General features: G+C 50.3%; 1 protein-coding gene across 2 annotated transcripts in view; it reads right to left on the reverse strand.

Moving 5' to 3' along the window:
* Window positions 1–22,343, reverse strand: part of FAM135B (family with sequence similarity 135 member B) — a 107,750-nt gene that overhangs the window by 25,378 nt on the left and 60,029 nt on the right. For both annotated transcript variants that reach the window (XM_016207791.2, XM_087825207.1), the window contains exons 5-6: window positions 16,947–17,120; window positions 14,678–14,804 (exon numbers count right to left, since the gene is read on the reverse strand). In XM_016207791.2, the coding sequence (XP_016063277.2) occupies window positions 14,678–14,804; window positions 16,947–17,120 (301 nt within the window). The remainder of the gene's footprint in view (window positions 1–14,677; window positions 14,805–16,946; window positions 17,121–22,343) is intronic.

Genomic DNA, 22,343 nt, shown 5'->3' on the forward strand with positions numbered 1-22,343 from the left:
GCATCTTCTTATTGCTCCTTGGAAGCAGACCTGCCCTCATAGGCATTAACCTCCATCTCCCTCTGAGTGTCCAATCCCTCTGTTGGGTGCAGAAGACAAGTGCACATTGTGAGGCTCAGAATCAGCCCCCAACCATCCTTGCTGCTCACTGTTTTCCTTCCTGATTCCTAAACGTGGTTTTTGTTCCTCTCTGTGTATAAGCTTGTTTTAAGCAGAGATTTTTAAAGGATACTTTTTTGATTCAGCTTGCTCAAAAATCACTGCAAGGCCAATTTTATTGACTTCCATTCTGTGGGGCAAAGTGACAGAGTCCCCTAAAAATTCAGTGGACTTGGAATTACAGGAATAATCTGAGGTGGGTGTCAAGTTCAGCCTCGGTGACTCATCGGCTTCAGCACATTGGACAGGGCCCTAGCTGCCCTCACTGGGCAACAGAGTGAGCATAAAACTTCCCATAAACACAACAAACACACAGCCTATTAGCCTTATGATCATTATCAGTAGAAATCCCACATGAGTCCTTCCACTCGGATACTTAAGTGATGGCATTTTCTTTGTGAACTGGTCAATTCCCACATCCCCAAGAGATTCGGACCCATTTAAACCTTTAAAAGCAACAACTCATTAGTATTAGATAAGTTGATATATTAACTCTGAATAATTTACAACCATCCCCTGAGTTTCCTTAATGCTTATGATGTATTTTGGGTAAACGCATTTGCTGTCACTATTGATCTATTTGACTGTAGATAACTGTATTTCCATATTACAGAATGATTGGGAGCCCCATTGAGTTTTTTTATATTCCTCAGCAAGGCATGGGGTCAGTTCAATTCCATTTAATCATCATGATCCTAATGCTCTATATTTGGTGGTTCCTATATGCTAAGCACATGAGCTCCAGAGATTAACATTCGCTGCCCTCCCACCACCTCTCACCCCTCAGCCCCCAGAGGAAAATATTCTTAAGTTGGAAGAACCAGGGGCACAAACACATGATTGTGGTGAAATGTGGTGTCATATTAGAAGAAACCTTAGAACGCTAGGAATGTGTGATTGGGTGGGCAGGGAAGGCTTCCTGGAAAAGGTGACTCTGCAGTTGAACCTTTAAAGAAGGGATGGAGAGAGGGCGGGCCAAGCACAGGAATTTTCATAAACAAATGAAATAAAGTTCAGAGTGAACAAATGAATAAAGTGCAGGGAAATACTCATGGGTGTGCATCTAAGGTAAATGAGCCTAGGAGAGAAAGGCAGGAGATGATGCTATATAGACCAGCTGGAGTGGTGGGTGGCCCAATACATCCTGCTGATCAAGAATCAATTCTCAGCCCGGCTGGGCGTGGCTCAGTGGTTGAGCGTCGACCTAGGGTCCAAGTGATTGGGGTTCAATTCCCGATCAGGGCACATGCCCAGGTTGTGGGCTCGATCCCTAGTCAGGGGCATGCAGGAGGCGGCCGATCAATGACTCTCTCATCATTGATGTTTCTATCTCTCTCTCTTCCTCTCCTCTCCTCTCTGAAATCAATAAAGATACATATATTTTTTTAAAAAGAATCAATTTCCAGGCACCCAGAGACACACAAGAAGTGGGCAAAACAGGTGCCCATGACCCTGTCACAGGGGCTGGGAGGGCATGTGTTCTCACTCCAGTGTCTTGCTAATCCTTACATCTAGTCCTCCAAACCTTCAGGGAAATTGAAACCTATGGTGTAAATTTACAAAAGTGGATTGGGCCCTGAGAGGTTAAGTAAGTGGCTCTTGGTGCCATAATTGCTAAGAGACGAGTCCAGAATTCCCGAGCAGCAGGGCCTTGCTGTTATCCCACAGGGCTCTATTCTGAATTCACCAGATCAAAGTCTGCTCAGCTGAGGGCAGGACAGTGAGAACAGGGACAGTGGAAATGGCAGGGGACTGGGCCTGGCCATCAGATAACGGCATTAATTATGCAGCATGCGAAGGGTCAAGCAATAATCATTCCCATCCCTGAGAGGCCAGTTCCCAGATCATAGACTGAGACATCTCAGCAAAGGGAGTGAGCTGTCCATCTCTGGGACTGACACTGCCCTGGGATGCTGTGACCCCTATAATTGTGTCTACTTTTGAGGCTAGTGAGGTTCACTATATTGTGTTAAAGATATGAAACTCTATGCTTTTGTGATTTTAATTATGAAGGGTATTGAATTATTTCAAAGGACACTGAAGAAGGCACAGCATCAGCATCTCTCATTACTCCTATTGTGAGTCTGAAGTCTCTCCTGCAAATCTGGTCCTTGTCTCTCCCCTAGAACTTCTAGCGGGCTTCCAGTATATGGTTCATTCTCTAGGGAACCTGAAAAGTAGACCAGAGCAAACCAGCAGGCACTGAAAACAGGTTTTACATTCCCATGGCACCCATTCGCACACCCAGGAGGCTCCTCCTAAACTCTACATCCTAGGGTCACAGAGCACCCAGAATGGTGTCCAAGAGTGAGGAGGGGCAGAAAGGGGGACTGTTTATTTCAAAGTCAGATCCATCCAGGGCAGAGTTGTGACTTGAATGAGATGTGCCTGATCCCAGAGTCTGCACTCCTGACCACTGCCAAGGCCTGACCCCTCTACAAGGCTCTCCCTTGACCCCGGCAAAAATCAATCCAGTCTTTTCTGAGAGATTGAGGCGAGAGCCCACGGCACCAACCCTGTCATATCAGATTGTTTAGTTCTCTATAAAACCAGCTCAAAGTGTGTCTGGTTTTTATTGGCATGATCATAGCAATTGCAAAACCAAAATAAGAGTCTCTGCATAATAAATCATTGTTTACTTTGAACGTTTAAATCAACCCTGTAAAATGTGTCATTATTAACCTATTTCATGGACAACGAGGCAGAGTGGCGACAAGAATTGAGAGTTTCCTACAAAAATATTTATCAAAATTAATAGACCAAAAAGAATCTGAACACACTTTAAGTAAAATTTGGATTACATTGATGGCCATGTTGCGATCAAATATTGCTGCACATTTTTTGTAGCTGCATTTGCCTCAAAGTTCAAGATCAAGTTGTTAAACGTACAACCACCAAAGTGATCACATTTATATTCCTAATTGAGGCTGGGGCACCTGACTTCATTTTAATGCTGGTCTGCGTTTACTGACTGCTTATTATGTGGTAACACTCTTTTGGATACAGTGACACCATCTCCATGGCATACAGCCCGTTGTGGATGTGTGATCATTTATAAAACAAAAATAACAAGAGCAAGTAACTCAAGCAACGTGGGAAGGGGCAGCTAAGCAGGTAACGGAAGGGAGGCACTTAACAGAGACTCTGGCTAAGAGTGAGCCCTGGCAGAGGCTGGATGGCTGCATTAGGGAGCACAGCAGGGGCAGGCAAGCCCGTGTGCAGGGGTGGAAGGGGGCAGGCTTCTAACATGCAAAGCGGGGACAGGTCAGAGGGCCGGCGGGAGGGTGATGACACTGGCCCCCATGCTGGCAACCTCACTACACAAACCCAAGCTCCCTTTTCTCTGGGCTGCAAAGAGGAGGCGAGGGGGAGCCAGGCCCCTCTCCTGCGTGCCTTTCGCCGGCAGTGCCCTGGGGCGGGGCGGCCTGTGAGTGATGCGAATGCGCCTCAGCCGGGGCGGGTCAGGGAGAAAGCCCGCCGGCCGCCAGTGCCCTGCCGAGCGCGTCAAACTCGCGGCCTCAGCGCTTCCACCGTCTCTCCCTGCGCTGCCACTTGTTCTTCATTAAAAGTAATTCCCCAAACTGGGAGCAACGTTCAGCAATTTTGTGAGCAGTAGGCACACTGCATGCTTAATATTTAATTAAGAACATCCCACAACTCACACGGAGCAGCAAGTTCAGCTGTCAGACCATCATAGAACCCCACACACTTTCCTGACGAATGTCCTCATTTCTATGGTCTAATTTGAAGGAAGGCTCTGATTTGAAGAAAACAATCTTCAGAATTATCTAGAGCTGGGCTAGAACTTTGGTTCAAATAACTCTCATTACGGAGATACCCGCCTCTCGGATGCGTAGCGTCCTCACGTGTAGAACGGGCCTCGCGCCCACGATGTCCGCGGGGGGCAGGGGCTCGGGAGGCATCGTGGGTGCGGAAAGTGAGCTCTGTGTGCAGCGTGTGGCAGGCGCTCAGCACACACCCCCCTCCTTTCTCCTTTCTGGGGACTGGGTTTCTTGCCTCCTGAAGTGTCCTATAGCCACTGAATCTACACCCTGGAGATCCTGTTCACCCCGCTCAATGACCTGCCTCCCGACACACACACACACACACACACACACACACCAGACCAAGGAACACAGCCAAGAAACTGCTCACCAGACCTGGCAATATGCCCTTTGAAAACTTAAATTGAATCAAACCAGAAAATAAAACCATTTCTAAAATCCCCACAATAAACATAAGTTGAAATGAGCTGAACGCATGGCAGGTGATGATAAATCAGTGTGCGTGCTTCCCGAGCCAACCCAACACGCGTCTCTGGGCAAATGCCATTAATAATCACCCAGCCGAACACTAGTGATCTGGTTGCCATGGGAACGGAAGGTAATATTACACCACTGTGCTTTGATGGATCTTTTATTATTTCAATATTTGTAAAGTAATTTTTCAGGATGATAGAAACTATCAAATATATTCAATTATGCAGAACACTGGAGACAGAAAGTGTGGGGTCTGGAATATTCCTTTGGTCCTGCTCATTTTTCAGGGAAAATAGAAAATGGATCCAGAGAACAGGCTGGTATTTGGGGGACGGATCACAGTAGCCAGTTCTCCTGTAGTTTCTAGAATTGCTAAGCCTGGAACCTGCCCCGGTGGCTTTCATCACAGGTGCCATGGCGCTGGCCTTTGGGTGATGGCAAGCGTTCCTGATACTTTACTGACCAGGGGAGGAAAGTGAGGCTCAGATGGTTCCCTGACTTACACTCAAGGACCAAAGATGGTAGATGGCAGAGTCCAGTTGAAATGTGGATTCTTTACTCCAAGGCCAGGGCAGAAAATATAAGCGTGCTCCTCAGTCTTGAGCTACTGGACGACAGTTATGCTCAAATTGGGGTTTGTATTTGCTCCGTTGCAGCAGTTACAAGTACAGATGGCTCAGGGTGCACTCCTGCTGTGTCCAGGAGGAAGAACCCTCAGTGCAAGGTGCAGGGGAAGGGAGGCCAGGGAGGGACAGGGCGTGGCAGAGCGGGAGGCTCATGGTGGGGACCCGGCGCTCGTTCCTTCCACGTGCAGGTTCCTAGGTTTGGCACGCAGGCGTTAGAGTGCCACACTGGGCTCTCCGCGCCACTCTCCACTGTGTGATGTGAGGGAAGTCAGTCCACCTCTCTAAGCCTGTTTCCTTATGTCCAAAAAGCAGTGATGATGTTTAGCTCAGAAGGTGGTCACGGACATTAAGCAGGACACAGCACAGAGAGCGTCAGGAGCCATCTGGGGGTGGCTGTCCACCTGGGGCCCATTTCTGAGGCACCTGTTGGTCTAGAACTACACAGTGGGACTAGTTACTGTCCCTAGTCTAGGAGCTCAAAGTCTAGTAAGAGAGTGGCTAGAAAAAAAAACAATGAAATACAGAGGTTCAATGAGAGGAGTGAGCATGGAGGTACTTGGGCCCAGAGAAGGGGTTCCTAAGCCAGCCTGGAGTCAGAGGAGAGGGTGGGAGGAAGGAATGCTTCAGCCCGCAACACCCAGCAGGATGTGCGGGAGCAGGGCTGAGAGAACTCTGCTGCCTTCTTCCCAGACACAAGACAAAGCCCCTGTGGGGCTGAGCCAACGATGGGGCCGAGCTCTGACTCTCTGCCCACATTTTACATGAGCATCGCCTCCGACTCAGAAAGCCGGTGAATGCCAGGACTGGAGTGGAAGGTCCTGGTGTGACCCGTGTGCACCCAACTCCCAGTCTGCACCTTCTGGTCCACTCCAGGCCTCACCGGGGGGGTGTACATCAGAACTGCCTGGGGGAGATTCCTATAAGACTGCTTTCCAAACCGCGCTCCAGCTGGGCTGACTCAGAATCTCGGAATGGGGCTCCGATATGCACAATACCATAAAAAGGCTCCCCGGGAGGTTCCGGGGGACACTTCTGGCTGATAATGACTGGGCTGCTGCCAACTGCAGGGGCAGTTCTGGGAAAGGCTCCCTCTGCCTGTCGCTGCTATCTCGGTACCACCGATGAGCTACCGAAAAGCGCAGATTTGTTGGACTTCTGATGTCTATATCCACGTTAACAAGCTTCCTGAGAGCTGAGAAGCTGTGAAGCTTGACAGGCACATGTTGGCGGAGGTAGACCTGCGTTTGACAAGGAAGGTTTGACAGGCTGAGCTGAGCGACAGACTCCCCTGAGCCAGCCTACTGGGGGGTGGGGAGTGGCAGACACGCCAGCCTTTCGGTTGTCTCTGATTCCCCCTCTTCCCCTGAAACGTAAGCGTACCTTTAGTCCAGGCAAGACTCGGGAAAAGGCAGAAGAGGAGAGGCCAGCTAGGCCTCAAGTGCTGCCTTCTTGCATCGGGAGGCCCCTAATACCCCCGGCTCCCCGGGCTCTCTCCAGCCCCCTGCCTGCAGCTCTGCTCTTCCCGGGCTAGTGAAGATCTGACACTGAGGACAGAGAGGCTGGGAGGGCCTGTCTGCTGGTCTGCTGATTGGGTTCCAACCAGAGCAGAGCTCCTTTGTGAGGATGCTCTGTGTCTCATGCACACACAAACACTTACCTAGAGAAGCAGTCACGTGTGCACGCATTCACCGCACTCAAGCGGACATCGCCCACACTGTCACCTTAAAGCCAGTCAGTCCGTGGCTGGGTGTTTTCATTAACTGGGTTACAGGGGGAGTGACTTAAAGAAGATGGTCACTGAGTTCAAATCCTATGTGTGTTTTCTCTGCATTATCTGTGTTGTGTCCTTTTTGGTACCTTCTTCATCTGCTTGCTAGAAACTGAGTCTAAAAGAATCACCACCAAGGAAGTTTGGACCTGGTACTGGAGACCTTCCGTGACCTGGCTTGCTATATACTGAACCCACCATGCATGCTACATCTCAAGACCACGTCACAGTCTCTAAGGAGGTTTTGCAAATCAGGCTTCTAGTTTTTGACAATTCCAGGTACCTTTGTCCAGAGACCCATAGTTATAGTCAGAGTAGGTCAGACGGTGCTGCAGTAACAAATAACCCTGAACTCTCAGTGCATAAACTATGGAAGCTGAGTTATCATTTATGCAAAGGATACACTGTGGGTCAGTAGTTTCAGAGGGCAATTCCTAGAAGCAAGGACTCAGGGGTCCAGAGGCCTCCCATCCATGACACTCTTACCTTGAACGTTCTCTGAGGCACCACGGAATGAAATAGACAGTCTGGAGCCTCATGCAAACTATTTTTAAGGAACAAACCTTATGTATTCCACTGGCTGGAGCCCCAACCCATGGCCCCAAACTAACTGCATGAGAGGCTTGGAAATGTGTCTCCAAATGTGCACATTCGGAGAAAATGTGATTGGTAAGAATACAGCTCATCTCTGCCCCCTCTGCCATTCTGATCACCAACTCTCTGTTTCTCTCTTCCTCCTACACCTAGAACACCCTTATGCCAGGGAACAGCCCCGCTCTCATGCAGTCACAGCTTCATAGTCCAATGGCAAGATTTCTGAGAAACAGGAGGGGGTGTGAACATTACGTCTAGATGTGGCTCTTCTTGGCCCAACAACCAGAGACCTACAACTCTAAGTGAACTGTCCTACCTAACCTGCCATGGTAGAACTGGGAGAGGGCAACTGGCATGGACACTCCCATTAGGAGTGGAGACGAATGGGGACACACAGCAGATGCAGGTCTATAGTCATTGGAAATCCTGCTGGGCTGGGTGTGGGAAGGGCTCCTTGATTAGACACAAATTCTGCTGCTGGTTAGGACTCCTTGGTCCATTCCCTTGGATCCAGGTAACCTGTGGTTCCTGGGTCTGCCTTCTGGGAAACAGGTGGGCAGTGGGGAGCGTGATCCTTGGGGACACACAGAGGTCAAAACCTACTTCTTGCTCTGGAGCACAGGAGGAACAAATGCTGACGTCACTCCCAAATAGTCTTGAAGTCCACGCTTCAAGACTATTTCGTCAATAGTTTTTTTTCTTAAAAACTTAGGATGCTGTTGGTCTGTTTCTAGTCTTTTCCATGCATGCTTACATCTGCTTTGTTTCTTCAAAAATTTTTTTTTTCCTCAGGCTCTCTATACATTAGATGGAGACTGACTTGAAACTTTCTGGGTTGATATGCAGGAGACTTGGGACATTGACTGGGTTTTGCCCAGGGTCACTGTCCCTTTACCCAACTGAGAAGTTTGCCTGGGGTCTGGCACCCAATGTTTTTCTGTTTGGTTTTGTTTTCATAGTAATCTTAATGTTTGTGTTAAAAAAATAAGCTTTTCCAACACTGCCTGTCCCCCTATTTCTGCATAGACTTTGACCCTGTTCCTGTTTGTCTCAAGGATAGCTCATTCCTTTTTAAAATATGTTTTTATTGATCTTTTAGAGAGAGAGGAAGGGAGAGGTAGAGAGAGATAGAAACTTCATGAGAGAAATAGCAACATCGATCGGCTGCCTCTTGCACACACCCCTGCTGGGGATCGAGCCGCACCCCAGGCCTGTGCCCTGACTGGGAATCAAATCAGTGACCTCTTGAGGCAGGGGCAATGCTCAACCACTGAGCAGCACCAGCTGGGCAAGGACAGCGGATTCTTTTCTGAGCTCACCTGCTCCTTAAAAAACCTTACTGAACAGCCACAAGTGGCACAGACACACTGTGAACAGCCATATCCCAAGCTCCTCCCCAGGAACAGTGATTGTCACAACTGAGTGGGAGGAGCTCCTGGCACCTCACGGGTAGAGGCGGGGGATGCTATGGAATATCCCGCAATGCACAGGGCCGCCCCTCAGCAAAGATTATCCAGCCCTCTGGGCTCTGCTTTCTTAGGTCTATAATCAGGAAAACAATGAGAAAAAAATGACCTTTCTTCCCAGAGCCAAATGATGACTTTTATGGATCCCAGGCACTTTTTAGCTATTAAAAAAAGATTTAAAATTATATTTGTAGAATTGCATTGAAATAAAGATGAATTTTATCCAGATTAGGTTTGGCCCAATTTTTGTTCTGATTTTTAAAATGTTAAAACATTCTGCTGGCTTCTAAAGATATTGCTCTCTCTGGGCCCTGGGCCTTCTGTGTCTTAGCCTAAGTCAGCTGTGGTCACACCTCATACAGAGAGAGAACTTAACAATCTATCATCTCACCTCATTTGTGCATCCAACATTAACTTAGCACCTATTATGTGTCAGCAACTCAGGGGCTACAGAAATGAAGGCGTCTCCCCAGTGGGGGCTGTGGCCGCCATTTCCGTCGGCTCTGTCACTAACTCCTTGCACAGTGCTGAGACATAGTAGGTGCTTAATAAGTGCTTGATTAGTAAATAAACCCGTGGAGGCATCACAGTACAGAGGCAATGCCATGATATATTAACAGCAGTAATGAATATCTACGACTTAACCTACTTGACGCTAGTTCCTCCAGGAAGGGGTATAAGGATCCTGACAATAAACACGGGCATATTTAAAGCAAAGGTAAAATGCAAAGAACCCAATAAAAATGGGGCAAGGAGCGAAAAGAAGACTGGAGATCCCACCCAGAAGTCAGCTCTGGGCCTGTTTTTCCGCCCCGCCTCGCCCTGCCAGACCCACGCCGCCAGTCCTGGAGAGAGGCGGGCGCGGCCCAGGGCTCGGCCTGGAGGGCTTTGTAAAGCCCAGCGCTCCGAGCAAGTGTGTGACGGGAGCAGCGGGTCCTTTCGAGGGTGATGCTGTTCCATGATTCCAAGCAAGGGAGGCGGCTCCTGAGCGCATCCTGCACTGCCGTCTCAATGACATGCACTCCTGCATCTGGGGAGCCATCACAGACGCAAGCAGAGCACAGAGGGACCTCACTGTGGTGGCCAGCAAGCTCATCTCAGCTGGAGTCGCCTGCTCTGGCCACGCGCACTCCCCCATGTGGTCGCCGCCATCTGTACAGGCCAGCAAAGCACCAGGCCCCCTGGCAAAGTCAATGCCTAATAGTCCACCTGCGGGCTTCTGCTCTCCTGCACTCAGATGTGCTCCGGGGTGCGGTTTCCTGCACTTGTTCATTCAACAAGCACAGGCCCTGTGCCACACACACGGGTGAGCACTTGGCACTGCATCCTGGCCTGGCAGGGCAGAAGAGCCAATGTCTCTGTTTCAACCATGCCGTCAGCCATGAGGTTAACCATCAACCTCATGGCTAATGGCAGGGGTGGGGAGATGGCACCACCGGCTGACAAACGTCAAACCCCAGCTTGGGCCCTGTCCAGCTGTGTGACTACAGAGGTCTAACAACACTCTCTGATTCAGTGTCTTCATCTATGAACAGAAAGATGGGAAAGGCAGAGTCCATGTGCATCACGGCGCAACGAGGAACCTTGGAGCAGAGCAGGTGAAAATAATGTGACTTGAAATGATCGGCAACACACTTTATCCAAGCCTTGTAGATTTTTAATTTTTAATCACTTCCTGTTTCAAGGACTAGGTCGCATGGCCCACTGAAAGTAGAGACTGAGCTTTTTCTTCCTTTTTTTGTTAACCCTCACCCAAGGATATTTTTTTCATAGATTTTTAGAGAGAGTGGAATGAAGAGAGGGAGGGAGAGAGAGAGAGAGACATCGATGTGAGAGAGACACACTGATTGGCTGCCTCCTGCACACGCCCTGACCAGGGCTGGGGATCGAGCCTGCAGCCCATGTACGTGCGCTTGGCCGGGAATGGAACCTGTGACCTTCAGTCCGGCGGGCAGACACTCTAAGCACGGAGCCAACTCTGCCAGGGCAAGACTGAGTTTTACAGATGGTATTAGCCCCTGCAGGACGCAGGTGTTGCCACACAGTAGGGCTAAATGCATGACTGATGGGTGACTACATGAATGGACACACCGATGCCCTGCTGGAGGAGGCAGAGCTCTGAGACCAGGAGAGTCTAAAGTCCGCATCTCTGTGCCAGGTTACCACCCCTCTACCCTTGGCAGTGCAGCAGCCCCACTTATTTCAGTGAAAAGAAAGGGGGTGCACAGCCTCCTGGAAGGAGAAGGGATTCAGCTGATTTGGAGTAACTGGATTCCTGATCTTCAATGAGTCTGTCAGTCCCTGAGCATTTATTACTTGTGATGGTTAATCTATGCATCAATTTGGCCAGGCCATGGTACCCAGATATACATAGTCAAACATTTTTCTAGACATTTCTGCAAAGGTTTGTTTTTAGATGAGATTAACATTTAAATTTTTAGACTTTGAGTAAAGCAGTTTGCCCTCCATAATATGGGTGGGCTTCATCCAATCAGTTGAAGACCTAAATAGAAAAAGACTGATCATCCCCACCTCGTCCCAAGAACCAGCCTCAACTATCACATGAGACAATTCCTTAAAATAAATGAATATCTCTCTGAGATATATGAGTGTGTGTGTTTCTCTGATAATCTGGACCAACACATCAAGCTTGTGTCAAGTGTCCCCAGCTGTACCAGGCAGTGTCAGAAATATCACAGTAAAAACAGCATAGAGGCCTCCAGGACGATTCCATCCAACCTCTGCCAATGGGAAATGGAGACCCAGAGAGGGCAAGTGTCTGACTCAGGGCCACACAGCAGGTTAATGATGAAGCCAAGAACAGAACTACATCTAAGTTCCTTCATGCGGTATCCTGCCCGCAAGACCACACTGGGGCTCTTAGAGTGACATGCGATTTAATTATCATTTGATATGGATAAACTAAAAGAAATATAATACCAGCAGAGGGTTTTATAGACCACTTTTATGCCAGGCTCTAAGCTCAAGGCTTTTATAGGCTTATTCATTTAATCTCAGCAACCCCACGAGGCGGGCATTACTATCCCCTTTGCCGGATAAGCCATGAGCCAGAGAGGAAAAAGTAATTCCCCAGGGCAAAGCTGCTGGCTTGTGAACAAGCCCTCCTTCCACTTCTAAATCTGAAGCTCTGGGAAAGAGGGGCTACAGGGTGAGAGGAGCTAATGACAAAGGTACACGGCAGGTCACAGCAACCCTCACCTCCCCGTGACTTGTCCTGTGAGTCAGCTCCTTCTGCTTGGAGACTTGAGTTTCTGCAAATGCTGCTGCGCACAGAGCCTTATTGGGGGGAACACCTGCTCTCTCTTCCCCCAGCTGAGTGCAATCTGCGGGTTGTGGTGTGATTTGCTAAAGCCCTGGCTTCTTGGGGATTTGGAGGCGCAGCCCCCAGGGGAGGCAGGGGGCGGTAATTCTTTGCCTGGAAGCCCTTGTCAGGTGGGAGGATGGGGTGGGCGCCACACTGAGCCCACAGAATTGGACGGCCCCAGATGGACAGTGTACAAAGAGAACTGGGTCCCGAAAATAAACCACTGCGCTGAGCCCTGAGAGCAAGTTCACAGCTGAGCACCCACAAATAAGCTATTTCATCTGACTCCGGGAAAAGACAAGGACGTCTTCTTTGGCACACATCCCCAAAAATAGCCAAGGAAAAAATTTAAAAATATAAAAAGATACCATATCACATGCCTGCTATGAGTCTATTTCTGTACTGTTTTTACACACATTAACTCTGAAATCCTCTCTGGAGCACAGGAGCTGTCCCATTTCAGTTGGAACCTACGTTTCCACAGTGAGAAGAAGCCCCCCAAGTCTTAGCACGAGCATGGCGGGCACCTGAGGCCACAATCTCCTCCCTCCCCTGTCACAGTGGTCTCAGAGGTAGAGGTGAGGCCGGGTCATGCCCAGCCTCCTCAGACACATCAGAATCAGATGGGCTGAGTGAGTCACAGGGCCCCTAGCCTGCTACCTACCCCAAGCCTAGCGTTTCTCCAAGGGCAGCCCGCTCGGCACTCTCATCACCAGAGACACCTGTCCTGTCCCTCCATTGCTCTCTGTCCCTGAGGACACAGGGGAGCCTGTGTGTGGCTTAGCTCTGCCACCAGCAGCCCTCTCCGTGAACACTATCATGCACTGGCACCAGGCGTTAGTTCCACACACATTTCTAGAGCACCACCCACACGTGCCAGGCATGCTGCCGGGCCCTGGGCACGTGGAGCTCAATGAGCGGACTTCTGTTCCCAGCCACTCAGAGACAGATGCCTAGAGCTGACTGTGAAAGAAGCATGTGGGAGAGAGCATTTCTGGAAGGGAATCAGAGAGTGCTTCACAGAGGCAGTGGCATCTGAACGAGCCATTGGGCGACGTGTAGGGAGCTGTGCATCTGGGCTCCTGCAGGGCCGCCAGAGCAGCAGCATCCTCACATGTTCCTGTGCCCCCAGCAAAGGCCCTTGTATTGGGATATGTGTTAAAAATGCTTTGAATTGATCTATGATCTTCAACATCCTGATGTCCCATGCCCCATCCCAGGAGCTAAGATTTTCGGGTAGGAGGCCTTTGGGGAAGCTCTAGGGTGAATACATGTGCGGAGTGAGAAGCAGAACTGGGTTGGGGTGAGGCCAGGCTGTGATGTGGTCACAGCAGAGGCTTCAGTCTCTACAGGCAGTCTGGAACAGGGGTAGGTCTGCAGCAGGGGGTCAGGATGATCTGGGCACACACAGGCGTCCACTCATGGTGAGGGCTCTGTGCTTGGCTCCAGGAATGCAGAGGAGGGCCCTGCCTTCTCACTGGAGCCCTGAGGCCAGCTATGCACACGAGGGGACACAGACAGGCCCACTGTGCCACTGGCTCCCTGCCTTCCATTCCCTGCCACTCTCTGCCAGGTACTGTGACCATGCTAAGGATACCAGTTCCTAGAGGTTCAGTGGCTGCCTGAGGTCCTACAGCTGCAAGTCAGTGGAGTCCACTCTCAAAGCAATTTTGGGCTCTAAAATCTGCTCTTATTCATATATCTTGTATCTATACCATATATATATGTTCTATATTTATCTATTGTCTACCATCTATCATACCATCTATCTACCCATGTCTTATTGGTTCCATTTTTCTGAAGAATCCAGGCTAGTTATTTCAGAGCAGGTCCCTAATAAAAATAATCCCTGATTAGCTCAGGAGAAATATGAACAGAATAGTTCTGTGTGTGGCCAGTGCCCCATGCGTCACAGAAAAGTAACCATGGGTGTTTTTGCACAGGAAGAAACAAGGGAAAGGTTAGGATGTGCAGTTATTGAGTACCAAGTACTGGAGCAGTGACTTTACATCCATGACAGCCCAGGACACACATATGACCCCATGAGGTTGTTAAATATTAGCAACCCCACTCTACAGGTGGGAAAACTGAAGCTCAGAGAAGCGAGCAAATGAGACAAGGAGCCAGGTTTTGAAACCAGCTCAGCGACAACCAGCTTTCAAGGTTGGTTGTCCCCCCTGGTCTGGAGGTTGCTCCACACAACAAGCCCAGTGGCCCAGAGAACCACATCCTTCAAGGGACCAGGTAGAAGAGGTGCCACACGCAGGCCCGATCCCCGGCCTCTGCCCCAGGGCCTCACGTCTCGAATGTGTCTGATAGATGTGGCAGCGGTTCAAAGAAGGGACGGTTGATAGATGACAGGGAGGGGCACAGGGCAAAGACTCTCTAGTGGGACGTTTGAAACAAGCTGGCCCCTCACAGAACACCCCCAGGAAGCAAAGTTGGCTCGTCTGGAGCCGCTGCGGCCCCGCTGCTGTTACCTCCGAGGCGGCCGGCTTGCAGTATCCCGCTCCGAAGACCAGGTTCTCCAGGGAAAGGCTGGGCGGGTCCGGGCCCGCGTCGGGGGCGCCCTTGCCAAGCCAGGAGCCTCTTCCCGGGCGCGCGAAGCTGAAGAGGAGAGGGGGAGGGAGAAAGCGAATGGAGACAGTGCTGACACCACCACGTCGGCCCCTTGGGCTGGTGGGAGCCTCCAGAAGGGGTGGGTCTAACGGGACCACGGGCGTCGGGGCTGTCATCCCCAAGCAGCACGGTGGCAGGGCTGCTGAGATGCTGTAATTAATCTGCCGCACAGGCGACGTAGGCCCTGCGCCTCCACAAGTCAGCACAAGGCCAGCTGACGTGGCCGGAGGGAGGGCAACGTCGAAGGTAGGTCGCAGGAGGGGCGGGAAGCCAGTGCGAGGACGGGAATTTCTCTTCCTTGGTCCCTGGTCGCCGCTTCCTTTACCTTTGCGGTTCTCCCCGCTGATGTACTGACGGGGTCTACTTACACCCCTGTCCTTTCTTTCTGATCCCTTCTATTAAATAGCCTAATGGTCAGTTGTCTTCCACTGTAAGTACTGTTTTATAGGCGCGCCTTCTTCCCCCAGAGAGTCAAAGTCTCTAAGGGCAAGGAGGTCTTGACCGTAAGTCGCCTCAGCTGGCATCACCTCCAGCGTGGGTGCTCGGGAAACACTGAACAGTTTTAACCCCAGAGACCCACACGTCTGCTTCCATACTGGCAGGGGATGAAAGCTAACATCACATTTCTGCTTCATCCATTCATTCGGATATCCATTAGGCTCCTGCCACGTGGAGGGCGTGGGTGGGCCTTGAGGTGGCGAGATGATTAAGGCGAGGCCCTCACCATAAACACATTTTAGTCTAGAGAGAGGCAGGTGTAATATGAGGGAGGTAAACTCAGGCCAGTGAGCACGATGCAGTTTACAAGCCAAAATGGGTGGAAATGATGAACAGTGAGAGATGTCGCCAAGCAGAGTGTGGCCAAGTGGTTCAGAGGCAGCCGGGGGCCCAGTCGGCCTGAGTTCGGCCCCAGCAGCAGTGCCTATCAGCTCTGGGAGGTAGGAATAGTTTTTAAACATCCTGGTGCCTCTGTTTCTGGGGGGTTGTTGTGAGGACTTCATGAGGCCAGCCAAGTGCAGCTTTAAGTGCTGTATCTGACTCAATAAATGCTGGTAGCTATTGTCGATCATACCACGGAGGTAATACAATCTGATATAGTCATTACTGTAGTTACATAGCTACTGTTGATACCACAAATTCAATGAAGTGTAACATCACCACCACTCTGGTTTGTTTCTAACTGAGATTTGAAGCAAGCATCTAGCTTAGCTAGAAGGAACATTCCAGAAGACATATAGCATACGTATATTTGAGCAATGATGTGTGTGGCATGATCGGGGAACAGATTGCAAAGTAATAACTAAAATGTCTCATTATTTGACTAAAGCGTGGTCTCGATCAGCCTCCAGTGGAGACGAATCCCTCAGCTGAACAACCTACTGTACCCTTGAGGGTTAAAAATCAAATTCTTTCCTTCAGTCTGCCTCGGGGAAGGAAAGAGTCTTTTGAGGTTAAATTTTAATTTCACACCTGCTTCCTTCTGATTGGATTTAACTGATGCCTCAAAACTGGCTTCTCTAGAAAAACCAGAGCTTGCCCTCTTTGACAGGTATTTCCTCTAACTCTCAAGGATGGCTTTGTTCCAGCCACTGGGAGCCAACACATAGAAACCCTTCCTGCAGAAGGGAGAACAGAAGACGGTTCTGTTTTTGCCCATCCCTGGAGGAGCCCGAGCTCTGATGGTGAAACTGTCTGCGCTCCCGGCCGCGAGCTGGAGAGGGAGCAGCGCTCTGCCCGGCCTGGCCACTGTGCCGTGGGAGACTCACTAAACCTTCAGTGGGCAGGGCCCGGTTGGTTCCTGATTTACAGGAAGATCGGGCGTCTCAGGGATGTTATGACTTCTCAAATAGGCACAGTGAGGGAAAAGCCAAGCTAGGTGTAGAATCCAAGCCTTCAGGTCTGGTCTGTGCTTGGCAGGTTATCAATCCCGGGCTCCCGGCCTGTGTCCCCTTGGCTCCCCCGCCCACCTCCCCCTGCCTCTCAGTGAGGCTCGGAGCCTGACCTTCAGCCTGGGAGAAGCTGCTCTGGCCTGTGCTGGTCAATGCTGCCACCTCCGTGAGTCTCACACACCCTCTGCCGTGGCCTGACCAGAACGTGCCTACCCTGTGCTCAGGGCTCGTGACGTCATACCTGATCAGGGGCTGCTGCAGGGCCACCAGGGCCGCGTGGATGGTCACTGAGATCACCGACAGGTGGAAATAGTCGAACATGACGGGCACCTGGTGGTGCAGGCCTCTGCGGGGGTGGAAGTGTAAGCCCAGTGTCCGGCTGCTGATCACGGGGGGCCCCGCCACGTCTCTCAGTCTGCAAGGCAAGCGTGTGAGCTCAGGTGAGTGATGGAGGGTCATTTCTGCCTTCATCCAGGCAGGTCTGAGTGACAGCCTCACACCTTCCCCACCCCCGCCACTTGCCAGGCATACATCATCTCATCCAACCCTTGCAACACTGTCTGGTAGAAACTATTTTTTCCGTGATTGGCAGATGAAGAAACTAAGGCATGGAGAAGGGAAGACAGACATCACAGCTGTTTCCCGGCGGAGCTGGGACTCGGGCTCTGCTGTCACTGTCACCAAGCCCATGGTCGGTCAGTGATGGAAGGAAACCTAGACCCTCCAAGGCCCATCTCAGCAGGAACCCGCCTGGCCCCCCTTCCACACTCACTTTATTTCCTGACAGATGTCTGGCACTGCACTGCCTTTGTGAGTCTATTTTCTACTAGACTCCTACCTCTTAAGATCAGGAAATGTGACAAATTCATCTCCATATCCCCAACACCTGGCACAGGTCATGGCAGGCTGTAGAATTGATCAAATGTTTGCTTAGCACAAGGAATAATTGAAGGGACATATATATACCCCAGTGTTCATTCCAGCATGATTTATAATAGCCAAGGTATGGAAGTAACGCAAGGGATGCGTGGATTAAAAATCTGTAGTGGGGCCTGGCTGGGCGTGGTTGAGGATCGACCTAGGATCCAGGAGATCTCAGTTCGATTCCCAGTCAGGGCACATGCCCGGGTTGCGGGCTCGATCCCTAGTTGGGGGCCTGCAGGAAGCAGCCAATCAATGACGGTTCTCTCATCATTGATGTCTCTCTCTCTCTCTCTCTCTCTCCCTTCCTCTCTCTGAAATCAATAAAGATATATTAAAAAAAAAAAAAAAAAAAAGCTGTGGTGCAAATATACAAGGGAATATTACTTGGCCATAAAAAGAGCAAAATCTTACCATTTGTGACAGCATGGATGGGCCTAGACGATATTATGCTAAGTGAACTAAGTCAGACAGAAAAAGACAAATACCATATGATTTCACTTACATGTGGAATCTAAAGAACAAAATAAATGATCAAACACAACAGAACCAGACTCATAGATACAGAGGCTGATGGTGGCCGGGAGGGAGAGGGGCTGGGTGAAAAAGGTGAAGGGATTAGGAGTACTAATTAGAAGTACTAAGTAGTAGCTACAAAATAGTCATGGGGATGCAAGTACAGCACAGGGAATATAGTCAATAATATTGTAATAACTATGTGTGGTGCCAGGTGGGTACTGGAAATATTAAGGGAACACTTTGTAAAGTATATGATTGTCTAAGCACTAAGCCTTACACTTGAAACTAATACAAAATAATATTGAAGGTAAACTGTAATTGAAAAAAAATAAACAAATGAGAAAAAAGGAACAGTTGACTGACTGAATGACTGACTCCCAAGCATAATGACTGAGGAGCCTGACCAGTTTCCTCAAGGCTCCCCCACCTGCGCTGCACGTTTTGTAAGTGGGATGAGTCTGCCTCGTAAGAGACAAACCAACCAGTCGGCAAGGCCCGATAGTCATCGGTTATAGAAATGGGATTGATTTTTCCCTAAATAAAAGCCATCCAGTGCTAATCTCCACTGTGGAAACCAATCCCCAGGCTCCCCAAGCTTCTCTGAGCCAGAGCGCTTGGGAAGCCTGGATGGAGGGTCTTCCATGAGTGGAGCAGAGACGCTCAGAGAGTGTTCAGAGGACAGACTTCTCCAGAGACGAGGGAGTGAGACAGAGGAAGGCGAGGGCGGCAAGCTCCCAAGCCCTGCCCAGCAGTGTTGCTGCCGCAAATCCGTGTTGCTTCGGGCTGTGTGCAAAGGAGCTCCAGGAAGGCGCCAGCCGGTCACGGGGGAGAGCGCGACTCCAACGCGACCACTGTAGCGGCCTCCTCTCAGCAGGAAGAGGCCCATGGGGCCCGCATGACAACCAGGAGGCACTCGCTGGTATTATTGTCCAGTTACGGGCCAGGATGAGGCCAACGCCAGTGCGAGTGAATGACTTGTTCCAGGCCACAGGCAAACTGAAGTGTGAGGCCCTCTCCTGCCTGACCACAGTCGGCTCCATGTCACCGCACACTCTGCTGTGAGTCCCCTCAGACATGGGCTCGTAGGAATCACAAGAATATCCTCAGGGCTTGGGTAACAGGAGGTGAAACCCATGTCGGGGCAGCAAAGGCGTCAAAAACATCAACAAGAGCTTAAACCATGTTGATGGGAGTAAAGATATCAGAGAGAGGAGGTGACAGGTCTTTTGTGCTCTGAAAGGGACAGAGCTGATTAGTGGAGATAAAGCTCAGGTCATGGGGGTGTCTCACATAAAAACGAGAGAGATAAACTTGAAGGATTGTGAGCAGAAAGGCTGGGTTCTTATAAAGCAACTAAAAACTCAAACCAAGTCACAAAACACAAAGATGTTTCATTGGAGATAAACAGGTAACTAAGTCTTGCCTATGTGAACTCTTATCCAGACACACCAGGCACCACAATGTGACTTGTTCCTTGAAGGAAAGAAGTTGTTCCTGATAGGCAGAGCTGTCCAAGGACAGAATAAGGGGAGTGAGCTCCCCGTGCCAGGTCAAGCATATGCTCATAAGCCTTTGTAGAGCAGCGAGTACTAATGTGAGGTTAGAACAGAGCAGGGTCCCTCACCCCCAGTAACGTCGACTCTGGGGACTGAATAATGCTTTGTCAGGGACAGGGTGCTCTCCTGTGCATTGCAGGATATTGAGCAGCACCCTTAGACTCCACCTTCTCAATGCTGACGGCACCCTTCCCACCAGTGGAACAACCAAAAGTGTCTTCAGGCCCACAGATATGTCCCTGGGGGTCACAGTCGTCCCGCCTTCCGGAGGAGATGGATGCCAGGAGCCCTTCCGTCACTGATACTACATGCTATGCTTCTCTCCTTGTTCCCACGACGGCCTCCATGGTTCAGAGGAGCCATTTGCTGGGTCATGTTCCAAAGCCAAATGTCTACCCCAGGATGTGTGACAGACGCCTTGTCACACTTACACCCAACTTATGAAAGAATATGGCATTTTCCATTTGTCCGTAGCCTCTGTCTTCCTGCTCCTCTTAGCTAATCTCATACTCCATGGAAACCCCTGCTTGGTTGTTATTAAGTGCTGCGTGTTATAAGGAGAAGATGACACACAGTGGCCACAAAGGGGAGGAAACAGATTTAGCGGGCCATGCACTTGGGCTGCTGCAGATACAGTCTCTTCATCTTCAAGACAGACCTGTGAGGTGCAGATTCTTCAGTGATGCCCATTTTATAAACAAGGCTGCTGAGATTTAGGAAAGGGCAGGGACTTGCCCAGTGTCACAGAGTTGAAGAGCGCAGAGCCCAGGTTGCTGAATATCATGCCTTTTGTTTGGGCCCATCTCCTGTACACAGGCTCTCCAGTAACTACTGATGGTGCCATTTCTTGTGCCCACAGTGATTTATCATTAAGGCTGCCCGGAGGGCTGGTGAGATCAGAATCAGTAGCAGGTCTGTGGCCCATTGGAAATGCCTACTTTGGAGCTATGGATATCTCTGAAGGAAGTGGGCAGAAGATAACGCAGGGGTGGGTTAATGAAATAAGTAAATGATAGAAATCCCATGGTTAAATGAGAACATGAGAACAATGGAGGCAGGGGCTTCACATCTGAGTTACAGGTTAGGCAGAAAGCCACCCTCCTGAAGTGCCTCTGAGTTCCACTTGGTGTTACAACAACTCCTGGGGATAGAGTGGGGGAGATAAAATTTCTCAAGCACCCACCATCCCACAAAGGGGTAAACAGAAGTGATGAGGAAAGAAAGTGGCCAGAGGGACTTGGGGGTCCAGAGAAGAGTGAGGAATCTGTGATGTTGAGCCAGGCAGCATGGCATGGCCATGGGCAGATGCTCCCAACAGCCCAGAGACTAGATGTGACCATCCGCACACCAGCAGTTGTGTGTCCTCACTGTACAGTGAGGTCTCTGACATCTGGTCCACCTCTGGTTCAGATCCCCCTTATTCAACTTGCCGTGTAATGGAAACTCCTCTAACAATCAGACACATCTCGGATGGGACAGTCCTTGAGAAGGGGGAGAAGTTCCAATAGGGAATCTGAATTTTACAGGGATTCGGGGGCTGTTCTACCAACTCTAGCCCATTGGCCCCCCAACTCCCCACTCTCCAGAGGATAAGGTGACGTATTGATGATGATGTTGTAGACACTAGAAGTGAGGGTTTATTGGCAGAGTGGTCAGCATGTACTGCGATTCTGCTTATAGAACAGAGGGAAAGGAGTGTCCCCCCATAAACTTAAGCCTAACGAGAGGGATCTTCCAGTGAGTTTGCCTTGTGTCCCTTAGAGTTGGGGGGAAACGGGCCTGAGGACCTGACTGATCCTGTAAAAGTCCTCAGGAGAGAAGCTGTGGGTGGCTGGGTTGAACAAAGAAGACTGAGCTGCATTGCAGGGGTGAGGTCCCCACCACTGTGTGATGACTGTTAAAGCCTGTGTTCATTTCCCAAGGGCCAGATATGGGTTCTTTGGAGAAGAATTTTCCAAGAGAGCTTCCTGCAAGGAGTGAATGACTGACCATAGGAGGCATCGCTGTATCACAGGAGCACAGGGCAGGTTGGGCAGCCTACTGGCTGTATCTCCAGGGAATGTCCAAGACACCCCAAGAGCTGAGGAAGGGGGAGTTCCCCCCAATCAAGAGCCTGGTTTGCAAGTGAACTTATCAGATGGGACTCTGCCCTGTACAGTCTCCTCCCCCCTCCTCCTGCCTGACCTGCAAGGCCCGCACTCCCTTGGGGAAGGAGCAGGACCCAGGACCCAGGACCCAGGACCCAGGACCCAGGACCCAGGACCCAGGACCCAGGACCCAGGAAGCAGGATGTCGCCTCTGTCTTGGACAAAGCCTGGAGCTGGGGTGGGTGAAGAAAGGGGACAATGACAAGGCAAAGAAGTTATGAATTGGATGAGAGTTTAGATTTGGTCGTACACTTGACTGGAGTTTCAATGCCTGAAGAAAAGGACTGCTTATTACCCGCTCAAATCCTGCAGATGCTCTGTGACGGGACAGCTCGCCCCAGGGTGGGAGGCAGCCCCAGAACAAGCTTAAAGGAAGAAGCAATGAGAAAGGGAGAGTCACCTCCTGCTCATGTGATCAGCAGGGTACACTTAACTGGGCTTTCAATTGTCAGATGGGTGAAACCCAGTAGCAGGCATCAGCGCAACGTCGTGGGG

Source organism: Miniopterus natalensis, chromosome 16 (genome assembly GCF_054644295.1).
Source record: "Miniopterus natalensis isolate mMinNat1 chromosome 16, mMinNat1.hap1, whole genome shotgun sequence".
NCBI classification, from domain to species: Eukaryota; Metazoa; Chordata; class Mammalia; order Chiroptera; family Miniopteridae; genus Miniopterus; species Miniopterus natalensis.